This window comes from Oratosquilla oratoria, unplaced genomic scaffold (genome assembly GCF_046742065.1).
Source record: "Oratosquilla oratoria isolate Oo_2021 unplaced genomic scaffold, ASM4674206v1 SCAFFOLD115, whole genome shotgun sequence".
Classification (NCBI taxonomy): Eukaryota; Metazoa; Arthropoda; class Malacostraca; order Stomatopoda; family Squillidae; genus Oratosquilla; species Oratosquilla oratoria.
In genome coordinates, this window is record NW_027467472.1 from 26,528 (window position 1) to 39,114 (window position 12,587).

Sequence of the window (12,587 nt, forward strand, 5' to 3'; positions counted from 1 at the left end):
TTGTAAACCTGGTTTAGTTTCAGCTGCTGGACACGATATTTTACTGGTAACATTCCTACCTTTCTAAATTCTTCAATACCAATATGACTACGTTGAGGTAGGTTAGGTATGAATCTAATTATCTTATTCTGTGTAACCTGTAGCCGGGACTGGCAAGGCAAAGTCGAAGTAGTGATGCAGTTTGTACATGTAGCCTTCATGCCAGTCAAATGCCTTCTCCACATCCCTGCACACCAAGTTTACCTTACCAAGGCACATAATAAGACGTCCTCATAGTAACCACATAATGATGATAATCGTTCAATTTTAACGAGTTTTTACCAAATAATGTTTCATACTTGTACACATTTTTCATATATGATAAACAATACTACAACGTTTTACGTACAAAATATAGCATATGCGCATAGGATATGCACTAAATAAATGCAGTATTTCTTATTCTTGGACCTTTAATGCGTTAAAGTGAGCTAATGTTAGCGAAAACTCGTGAGCGCTAAAGATTTTGTGGCTGCCTTGAGGACAGCTAGTCGAAAACACTAGACTTTGTCCTCCTCACCTCATGTTTACAAACAAGTCAGCAGCTGTTATCAGGAGACTGCAGGTGTTGTCACTGATTTTTTTTTATTTTAATTGAAATAAGAGTGATTATACACCGTGAGGTGGATATTTTTAATTATACTGATAGGTTAAAAATTACCATAAGAAAACTTTTTACAAAAGGAAAAGGGGGATAAACGAGATTCTGTAATTTTGACAGAACTGAAGTCTGAATACTGGGTGTGTGAAAGTTCTCGTGTTTTTCTCCAGTCTGAAGAAAAACACGAACTTGCACACACCCAGTATTCTTTTGGATATTTCGAGAAGCAAAATACAAATCTATACGAAGCCAGCTTTTTATTCACATTTGTTGGGTATGTATGTGTGCAAGGGAATAATATTATATTTAGTAGATGGGGACGACTATAGTGACGTCAATATCGCCATGGGTACGTGAATGATATCAACTCAAGGAAGCATACATAACTCCAGTAGTATACATCTGGCTACGTATATTTTGAACGTAGGAGACAGGACCTAACGAATATTGCTCGTTTCCTATATACTACAATTAAGTAAATACACACAACCTATGCCAACATGTTCACACTTGTAAAAATCGTGAGTGGGAATGGGCGATAGCTTCAAAAGTTGAAAAGACCATCTTTAAACTATAATAGTTACTATGGACAATTTATAGTTTCACCCAACCATAGAATTTGATATGTGGCTTATGTGTTTCTGGTGAGAAATGTTGTGATATGAATGATGGTGTACATCATATCCATCGCAAATGCGTACTTTTGAAGTAATTAAGTATTGAATTTATGCACTTATGCCTACATCTCCCGAACGATCTGGGGGACGTGTGGGAAATCAGGGTTTGTGGGTGGGGAAGACTAATAAATGAAGTAATGTGCATTGCAAAACAGTTATAAAATGAACAAAAACATTTAAAAAATATAAAGAAAAATGAAAAATCACATTCTATGGCCGGAGTCCAGCGGTAGCCATCTTTGTGTTTACCAACGAATTGAACAATGTCTCGCTAGATGTGTCACACTTAGCGAAGTCCACTCCAGCAGCACAGGACTTCCTAACCGTAAACTAACGTTACCTCCGTTAGGTTAGGTTACTTTACTTTATGGTTACCAAGTCTTGCGCGAGCGGCTAATCTAGCACTTCTGGTCACAAAAATTTACAATCGTTAGTAAACAAACATGGCGCCGCGTGCGGTACCCGCCGATATGGGATATTTTTGTTTTTATGGGTTTCTTTAGTCTTATTCCTTTTACACCTGTTTGGCAATGCGCATTACTCCATTTATTAGTCTTCCCCACCCAAAAACCCCGATTTCCCACACGTCCCCCCAGATCGTTCGGGAGATGTAGGCATAAGTGCATAACTTCAATACTTAATTACTTCAAAAGTACACATTTGCGACGGAAATGATGTACACCATCGTTCATATCACAACATTTCTCACCAGAAACACATAAGCCACATATCAAAATCTATGGTTGGGTGAAACTATAAATTGACCGTTACGATTCCTTGGGAAGTGAATCATTACAAAAACAAAAGAAAAGAAAAATATGGAAGTGTCAATAAAAGACATCCTTTCACATGGCAGACAAATCAGCAGTATTGTGGGAGAGATGTATGGATTAGTACAGAAGATTAATGTGGTTTTCCACAATATAGATGGAGAGAATGAGATGATAAAAAAAAAAAAAAAAAAAAAAAATCAAAATTCTGAGTTACTCAAGACTGAAATATGTGTCAATGGTATGGTCCTGACAAAGAGTGAAGTATATAAACAAGATTGAGAAAATGCTAAGGTCAAAAACCAAACTGGTTCCCAGTCTGGCTGATAAATCATATAAAGAAAGACTAAACAATGGGTTGGTATTTTTTTTGGAAGTGCACACCTATGCAATACAGCATTAGAAAACTAATTATTGATTTTATTAATTATAATACATCAATGTAACATATGTTTTTCTTGGTGGAAATAAATAACAAAAAACCTTGCTAAAAGCAAATATACTACTGAACAAAGCTGTGTGCATAGGAGCAAGACGCCATGTTGTTGTCTATCCAGTCCAGTCACTGTCAGATGATGGCTTTCACTTTGTGCACTGGGTGTTCTCCAACTCCAGGTGACATTAATAAGTGCTGTTTCAAAGACAATAGGGCTTCCTTGGACTTTATGAGAGAACATGGGGTTCTGCCATTGTCTGTTAATTGCCTGGGGTACAATAATAATCAGGCTGTCAACATCCGGGTATTATTTTTGTTGTGCACACCTACACAATATAGCATTAAAGAATTAAATATTAGTTTTGTAAATTATAATACATAGGTAATAAACAATTTTCTTGGCAGAAATAAGTAAAAAAAAAAAAAAAAAAAATTACTACAAGCAATTCTGATGATTAATGAAGGCGCTAGGATACAGTCCAGATGCCACATTGTCGTCTGTCCATTCCAGTCACTGTCATTTAGATGATGGTTTTTACGTTATAGACCGGGTGTTCTCCAACTCCAGGTGATGTTAATAAGTGCTGTTACAAAGACAATAGGGCTTCCTTGGACTTTATAAAAGAACTTGGAAAAATGCCAATATTGTGCCAGTATATAAAGGGGGAGATAAGGAAGACCGAACAAACTATAGACTGGTCTCCCTTACAAGCACAATAGCTAAAATATGTGAAAAAATCATCAAAAATAGATGGACTAAACATCTGGAAGAAAACAGTACACCAAATCCAAAACAATTTGGATTAAGACATGGAAGATCATGTGTCACAAACTTGATTTGTTTTTATTCAAGGTTAATAGATATAATGCAAGAAAGGGATGGATGGGCAGATTGTGCATTCCTGGATTTACAAAAGATGTTTGATAAATACCACAAAAAAAGCTATTAAGAAAACTCGAAACAACAGGAGGTGTACAAGGAAAATTATTGAAATGGAAGATTTCTTGCATGGGAGAAAAATGAGGGTGGTACTTAGAGATAAAAACTTGACCTGGGAAGAAATGATAAGTGGAGTCCCACAAGGTTCAGTATTAGCTCCGATAATGTTTGCTATATATATATATATATAAATGACATGGATGAAGGTGTAGAATGTTATATGAACTTCTTTGCAGATGATGCAAAACTACTAAAGAAAGTACGGAAAAAGACTGAATCACTACAGAGAGACCTGGACAAAGTCTAGAAATGGAGCCAAAAGTGGGAAGTGAACTTCAACATTAAGGAATGTAGTGTAATAGAGTTTGAAAAAAATAATAAAATAATATTAGGAGAATACAAAATTGGTATAAAGGAAGTAAAGAAAGCTCCGAAAAGGACCTAGGAGTAATAATCATCAAAGACATGTCGCCAGACAAACATATAAACAAAATAGTTGGAGAAACCTACAATTTACTAAGATCAATAAAGGTGGCTTTTAATTGCTTAGATGAAGTAATGGTAAAAAAATATTAGTCACACTGATAAGATCAAGATTGGAGTACACTGCGACACTATGGACGCCCAGTACAAATAATAATATAAAGAAATTAGAAATAATCTAAAGAGCAATGACAAAGATGGCACCAACACTTTCAAAATTGACATATGAACAAAGATTGTCTAAATTGGAACTACTAACCCTGGAACAAAGAAGAGAAAGGGGAGACATATTGGCCATTTACAGAATCATGAATGGCATGGAAGTCCTTGACAGAGAAGACTTATTAAAGTGTGGTAAAAGAAAAACAAGAGGACATGAAAAGAAATTCAAAAAGGATAGTTACAGGAAAGGGGACAAGTGTGAGTTTCAGAGGGATCAGCTTGTTAAGTGTAGTTGGGAAGGCTTATGGGAGGGTCTTGATTGAGAGGATTAGGAAAGGAACAGAGGGAGTAATTGGTGAGAAACAATGTAGTTTAAGACAGACAGGGGTTGTGTAGTTCAGATTTTTGTGGTAAGACAGATATGTGAGAAAGCTATAGGAAAAGGTATATATATTTTTTTATGGATTAAAAAAAGCTTACGACAGGGTAGACAGGAAGGCACTGGGAGGTATTGCAAATATATGAGATAGGAGGAAAGCTTTTAAGAGCAGTCAAAAGTTTTTATGAGAGTAGTAGAGCATGTGCTAGGATTAGAATTGGAGAGAGTGAGTGGTTTGAGGTAAAGGTAGGACTTCATCAGGGATGTGTAATGTCGCCCTGGCTGATGTTGAGGGAGCGTCGGGTTCAACATTTATATCAGCCCTCTGATTACCTATAGTAACAGAAACTACTTCAGAAGACAAAATTCTTCATGGGAGATGATCAGGGTTGAACACCATCCTCATGTGGTGGATTGATAGCTACAGTTGTCCCTTCATAATCAAGTACATCCAGTATTTCATGAATATCATTTGAGTTGAGGCTGAAAACCAAACAGACAAACAAATAAGCACATGATATTAATGTGTACACATTTTGCTATGCAGTTTATTGCAGTCACAGACATTGTATAGCAATAGAATGCTATGCAATTTATTGTTACTGAAAATAGCTTATTGTAATGATGAGCGGCAGGAAATCCTGCCAGCAAATTCTTTCCAGTTACATATCTGATAAGAAGCAATTTGCTGATATTTTCCAGTACAGTTTTATAAAGACATCATTACAGAGTAAAATAATAGTGGTTACTGGTCTGAGAACAAATGTAAACATTGTTCTACATACCTTTGTTTGTTGTGTGGTCAAGACATGCCTATGAACACCTTCACACAGCTGTATCTAGCACATAACTGACACAGACTTGTGAATAAGAGCGATTGTGGATGTGTAATGAGCAAGTTGAAACATGTAGATATCTGCTCAAGTGGTGTTTAGAGTGCTAGCACTGAATACCATGTGTCCTGACATGTACAGTATAGAAGCAGTGGTAGGATATTCTGGCAATCATCATTAATGGGTTAATGACTTCTGGATATAGTGAATTACATCTTTAGTGACCTACCTTTCCCCCATATGTGTTTATTATATTGAAGGTTTTTTGTATTAACTTATAACTTTAAGGAATGTATATAGAGTTATCATAAGAATGTATTTACCCATCACAATTGAAATCTCCAAACTCTTGCTTGCAGCATGGAAGTCAAAGAATCAGTTCCATCATATGTAGATGACCTTGCACAAAAGGTAAATTATGAACTAAAGCTAGAACAAGATGATGATGATGATTCAGATGCATCCAGTGTAACATCCTTTCACTCTGCTGGTGAAGATATGACAGCCCACATGGACAAAGAGGAAGTTAGAGAAACAACAGTTGTGAAAGAAGATAGGATTTTACCAGATGGGAATGATGGAGAAACTACAGATGTAAAAGAAGAAGACCATTTTTTTACAGATGATAATGATGATGAATGTATATCAGAGTGTGATAATGTTAGTGATGAAGAATGTTTGAAGGATATGGAATTGCAGTTGACTGAAGAAGAAAAGAAGGTATGTTGTTTTGCTTTGGTTCCTTCATCTTGACTTGCATCTGATAGATTTACTTAGATATTATGGTTTACTTGCAGAACCTGTTGGTCAGTATGGCTTTGTTTACTTATTATTATTTTGTTTTAGTTATTGCCAGGTGCTATTGGACAATAGGAATGCCCACTCCCATTTTAAAGGTTTTAGTCCAAATAGGTTTAGTTCCTTATCAAGTAAAATCTCTCTCTCTCTCTCTTTTAATATATATATATATATATATATATATATATATAGATCATGTATTGGACACATGATTAACATTTAACCCCTTCCATACGGTGCCGCACACGTAGGCGTCATGGGGAGCGAGTGTATTCGCGAGGCTGCCATATCGGCGTCTTGATTATATTTATTGTAGTCGCCCCTCCATAATGACATTCTTTCTAATTCTTTTGTAATCGCATTTTCTATGGTTATCAAAATTCACGGGTGAAGAGAGAACGATCGATATAAGCGGTGACTACATTTTATGATGCGAGTATTATTACGACACGTCGTACGGCTGGCATTGGCTGCTGCCACCGAGATCCAAGGAAATGACGCCTACGTGTGCGGCACCGTATGGAAGGGGTTAATACCCTCCTGGATGTGAGCTCAGAGCTCATACATGGCCCAGTTTATGGGTAGTTCTGTGACCTTATCTTGTTTACTTGAGGGAAACCCCCTGTGCAATAATAAGATGTATGACTAAGGATTATTTGTATTATGTATTATTTTACAAGCACATCTGTATATTTAATGGAATTTGAAAGTAAAAGTTGATGCACATATTTCAGGTTAAACTTGAGGAAGCCAAGAGTCACAAAGAGGAAGGAAATAAGCATTTTAAAGAAGGAAACTTTGAGGAAGCCTTAACTGAATACACTTCAGGACTCCGTATTTGTCCATTAGCTTTTCCAAGAGACAGAGCAATACTTTACTCTAACAGAGCAGCAACCAAAACACACCTAGTAAGTGAAAAAATGTAGTTTTGCATTGCAAATTCCAAAAGTCAGGTCTTGTTAATATATGCAGGTAATTTCCATCTTACACCCAGAATATGTTCTGACTGACCTATCATAAGTTGATTTGTTTGTATGTTGTGTGTATTTACCTAGTTGTATCTTTGGGAAGGGGAGCTAAGCTCGTGGTGTCCTGTCTTTGTCTCTCCATATCTAGTTTGCTCTTAAATTCTTGTATTGTTTTTGCACACACTTTTCTTTCATCTTTGTTCCATACATCCACCACTCTGTGGGGAAAGCTGTTTTTTTCAGGTCTCTTCTATAATTGTCCTTTTTAAGCTTCTTTCCATGTCCTCTTGTGTTTCTCCTATCCCAATTTAGTAAGTTTTCTCTATCAAGGACTTCCATGCCTTTCATAATTCTGTAGATGGTCAACAAGTCACCTCTTTCTCTTCTCTGTTCCAGAGTTGGCAACTCCAATTTTAACAATATTTCTTCATATGAGAGTTTTGTTAATTCTGGGGCCATTTGTGTAGCTGCTTTCTGGATTCTCTCAATTTTCATAATATTCTTCTTTGTACTGGGTGACCATAGTGTCGCTTTGTACTCCAATTTAGGCCTTATCAATGTGGCTAGTATTTTCTATACTGTTTCTTCATCAAAGTAGGTAAAAGCCACTTTTATTGATCTTAGTAAATTATAGGTTTCACTGATAGTTTTGTTTAGATGTTTGTCAGGGGACATATCTTTGGTGATGATCACTCCCAGGTCTTTTTCAGGTCCCTCTTTCTTTATTTCATTTTGTCCAATTTTATATCTTCCTGATATCCTTTTTTTTTTTTTTACTTTTTCCAAACTCCATTATGCTACATTTTTTTTATGTTGAATTCTGCTTCCCACTTCTGACTCCATTCCCAAACCCTGCTCAGATCTCTCTGTAATGAGTCACAGTCCATTTCAGTACTCTAACATTTTTGCATCGTCTGTGAAGAAGCTCATGTAACATTCCACTCCCTCATCCATGTCATTCACATAATTGACAAACATTATTGGAGCCAGCACTGATCCTTGTTGGACTCCACTAATTACCTCTTCCCAAATAGAACTCTTATCTCTGAGTTCCACCCTCATTTTTCTTCTATGCAAAAGTCCCGCATCCATTTCAATAGTTTACCTTGTATCCCTCCTATGGTTTCCAGTTTTCATAGTAGTTTTTTATGAGGAAATTTATCAGAAGTTTTTTATAGCTCTAGGAAAAGGATGGAAGAGGGTGGAGGGGAGTGATGTAAGGGATGAAATAGGTGGGAGTGGTTTCTGTGCCTTTGTTTTTTGGCTACCTACCTTGTAAGGGGAAAAAAGCCTTTGGTATATGTATGTATGTATGTAGGAAAGCACAATTGGCCCATCCGTCCCTTTCTTGTATTATATGTAGTAGTCTTAAGTAAAAGCAGATCAAAATAGTGGTGCATGATCTTCTCTGTCTAAATACAGATTGTCTCAGATTCATTATGTTGTTATCCTCCAGATTTTTTATCCATCTACTTTTCATAACTTTTTCACAGATTTAAGCTACTGTGCTTGTAAGGGAAACTGGTCTATAATTTGTTGGGGCTTCTTTATTTCCTCCTTTATAAATTGGTACAATATCAGCATTTTTCCTTCTTTGAGTGAGCAACTTATTATGTTGTATATTTTGTCTGTTAGTTCTTTATATTCTTTTAATATCCAATTTGCTATTCCATCTGGACCATATGATTTTCTGACATTGAAACTCATTATTTGTTCCATTATTTCCTTCCTTTGTATTATTATTTCTTTCATGGGGTGGGGGGGAGATTTTACTTCTCTCCCTTTAACCCATTGTTGTATTTTTTCTCTAGTGAAGACCGACTTGAGGTGTTTGCACATAACTTCAGCCATTTCTGAATCTTCTGTGTTCTCTTGGCATAGTTTCACTATTTCCTGCTTGTTTTTCAGTTTCCCATTTATATATATCAATAGAATAGCTTTGGTTGATCCTTACATTTTTCTATTATGTTTTTCTCATATTTACATTTTTCTTCCCTGTGTATTTTTACATTTTCTTTCCAGCAATTATCATATATTTGCTACTTTTTAGGCTTCCTGTCTTTTCTCCATTTCTTCCAAGCTTTGTCTCTTCTATCCTTCGGTTTGCTGCACCCTCTATTATACCAGCACTTAATGTACACCTTTTCCTGTTTTTGCTTTGGTACATATTTCTCCACTCCTTTATAGATATTCATCAGAATCATCAATTTTTCTTCTACTTCTATTTCCTTTGTGTATTCAACTTCTTGTCGTAGTTTCACTAGTTCTTGTTTGTTTTTCTGTTTGTTGTTTAAAAATCTATAAGATAGTTTTGGTTGATCTTTACATTTTTCTATGACATCCTTTTCATATTTTCTCTTTTCTTCTCTGCACACTTGTACATATTCATTTGTATAATTAGTATATATTTTCCATTTTTCAGGTCTTTTGTCTTTCTTCCATTTTATTCAAGCTTTATCCCTTTTGTCTTTTAACTCCCTACATATTTTGTTGTACCAATACTTTACATATCCTTTTTCTTGTTTTTGTCTTGGAACATACTTTTCCACTCCTTTATAGATTTTTGTCAAAATAGTCCATTTCTCTTCTACTGTTGTTTCCTCCTTGTGTATCCTTTCCCAGTCTGCTTTTTGAAAGAATTCTCTTATTTGATCAAAATTTGTTTTTCCATACATCAATCTTCCATTTCTATATTGTTTGTTTTTTCCATGTATTTTTCTTATATTGGCATCTTATATTCAATCTTGTCCACTATTTCTGATGTGATTATTAGGTCCAGTCTTGATGGTTCTTCCTCATTTCTATACCTAGTATTCTCTTGTATACATTGGGTCATTGTAGGTTCTATAATAATATCAAGTACATTTCCCCATAGGTCGTCTCCACCCTTCACTGTCATCTCTTCCTAGCAGATTTCTTTACAATTAAATTCACCCATTATAACTATTCTTCCTCCATCTTCCATTATCTTATTTAGTGTTATCCTTGTGTCTTTTAACATATTTTTGTGTTCTCTCTCTTCTCATGAAGCCATTTTAGGAGGCACATAATTTACTACAAACTTCCTGCTCTTCCCATCCCTGTCCTCCATTTCCATCATAATCATCTCTATTCTTTCCATATGTGACATTCCTCACATTTATATCCTTCTTAGTCAGGAACATAACTCCACCCCCTTATTTTACTTCTCAGTTTCTAATCCAGTAATTATATCCACCATGTCCTACACTGTTGGGTGGTAGTGGACCTTTCAATTTTGTCTCTACAATTCTCATTATGTCCGGTTCTTTTTCCTTCAGGTAATCATTCAGTTCATTCAAGCCTGTTATTAAGCCATCTATGTTTGTGTAAGACACTTTTAATTTTCTGCTACTTCCATCGTGTTTTCTGTTTCCTTTCTGTTTTTCTCTGCTATGAACCATTTCCTCACTTTCATATCCACTACTCTCCAATAGAATTTCTCTTTTTCTGACTGTTCTTTTCTTGTTTTTTTTTCCTTAGCTTCTAGTCTTTTTGTTTTCTCATCCTCTCTTTCCTCTTTATTTATTTCTCTTTTTATCCATACCTATTTATATTGATCACTGTCTGCTAGTTTCCCTAGTTTTGCTAAGATATTCTCTGCTATTGTTTGTGACCTGAATTTGATCTTAATTGGTCTGGTGTTATCTGTATTGTATTTCCCTAGTCTATATATTTCTTCAATTTCTTTCCCTGTTTCTTGTCCATCCTCTTGAACTACTTCTAATATCATGTTTCTCTTCCATCCTAATATAATTATACATTTGTTTTTGTTCGCTAAGTCTCCTACTATATTCTCTTTCTCATCATTTTAATAACTTTGTCCTTAGTTTGTTCTTTCATCTGTTGTGTCACTATATCTCTAAATACAATTTTGTTGTCTTGGACTTTTCTCCAACTCTGTGCTTCTTTTGCTATGGACTCTTTATTCTCTTTATTATTATTCTTTAATTCCTCATTCTCATCTACTTTTTTTAACTGTCTTTTTAATTCTTCTGTTTCTTTAGCTAGGTTTTGATTCTTCTTCTTTAGTTCCAGTTTATCAACTCTTTGTGTAACTAGTGTTAATCGGTTAAACCTAACCTCCCATGCTACGTTAATTTTTTTTTTTTAGACTGTATGAAGGAGTGATTGTGCCAACAGCACTGTATGGGGCAGAAACGTGGAACATAAGAGAAGAAGAGAGAAGGAGTTTGAATGTGTTTGAGATGAGGTGTCTGAGAAGTATGGTGGGGGTTACTAGGCTAGATAGAGTGAGAAATGAGGAGGTGAGGAGGAGAACAGGGGTGAAAAAGGATTTGGGAGATAGGTTTGATGAAAGAATATTAGGATGGTTTGGACACATGGAAAGAATGAGTGAAGAAAGACTAGTAAAAGAGGTATGGAAGGCAGATGTGGAGGGAGTGAACATGAGGGGACGTCCTAGGATGAGGTGGATGGATGGGGTGAAGGGGGCTTTGGGGAAGAGGGGAATGTCTGTTGAGGAAGGAAGGGAGAGGACGGAAGACAGAGGTGAGTGGAGAATGGTTGTATATGGATGATGTTGTGACTGCATGAGGAGGAATGGGCGGGGAAGTGGGGGTGGGGTAGTATGTGTGAGTAAATTTTGACGCAGCCCGAAGGGATTTCTCCCCGTCCTCGCTTTATATGCAAAGGGGGAAGGAGAGGGGGGGTCGCCGATTAAATGAAGCGGCCTCGCTGTGGATGTACTGTGTCTTGCGACACTGCTTCTGACCCAGGGCGGTGGGCAGGGTGCAGGGATGACCCGTCATCCAGGAGGTGCTCAGATGAGAGGAAGGGTGGGAGGGGTGTGGAGTGTATTTAGGGATGAAATGGGTGGGAGTGTTTTTATGCCTTTCCCTTTTTGGCTACCTCCCTTGGAAGGGGGAAAAAGCCTTGGTATATGTATGTATGTATGTATGTAGTTTCTCCTCTAGACTTACTAGTCAGGGGAGGTTGTCACCTCCCTCATTAAATCCATAAAATTAGTTATCTTCTCTTTCCATTGTGCTGCTATTATCTATATTTCTGCTTTTGACACCTCTGCTTCCTTGTTCTCCCTCATCTGTGTGTTCTGCACTCCTTTTGTTTACACCCCTTCTAACATCTGGGGCCCGTTCGTCCCCTTCCTCATTTCCTTCCATTTTCCTCAGTAATCCCTCTCTCCTTTTTCTTCACCTTCCCACTACACCATGAGCTTTCCCCTTCCCTACTAATACAACAAAGGTACTCCCTTGTTGTTGAGATTGACGAAACTTGAAGTTTTCCTTGAGTCCCAAACTTTGCTGTCACTTCGACTGATGTGTGTGTGTATGCTTTATATATATATGTATATATATATATATATATACAGGAAAAACACTGGAAGCGTGTGTTCTTGAAAATGCAATGTTGACCACGAAGAAAAACTATTAAAGCAGAACGCTTTTGTGTATTCACATCTTCAGTGCAAATAATATTTGCACTGAAGATGTGAATACACA

The 12,587-nt window shown here is 36.5% G+C and overlaps 1 protein-coding gene across 1 annotated transcript in view; it reads left to right on the forward strand.

Annotated features, from left to right (window-relative positions):
• Window positions 1-714: 714 nt before the first annotated feature.
• Window positions 715-12,587, forward strand: part of LOC143022548 (tetratricopeptide repeat protein 1-like) — a 55,580-nt gene continuing 43,707 nt past the window's right edge. Inside the window, exons 1-3 of the mRNA XM_076180816.1 lie at window positions 715-914; window positions 5,680-6,040; window positions 6,853-7,026. Of these exons, the coding sequence (XP_076036931.1) occupies window positions 5,681-6,040; window positions 6,853-7,026 (534 nt within the window). The 5' untranslated portion in view covers window positions 715-914; window position 5,680. The remainder of the gene's footprint in view (window positions 915-5,679; window positions 6,041-6,852; window positions 7,027-12,587) is intronic.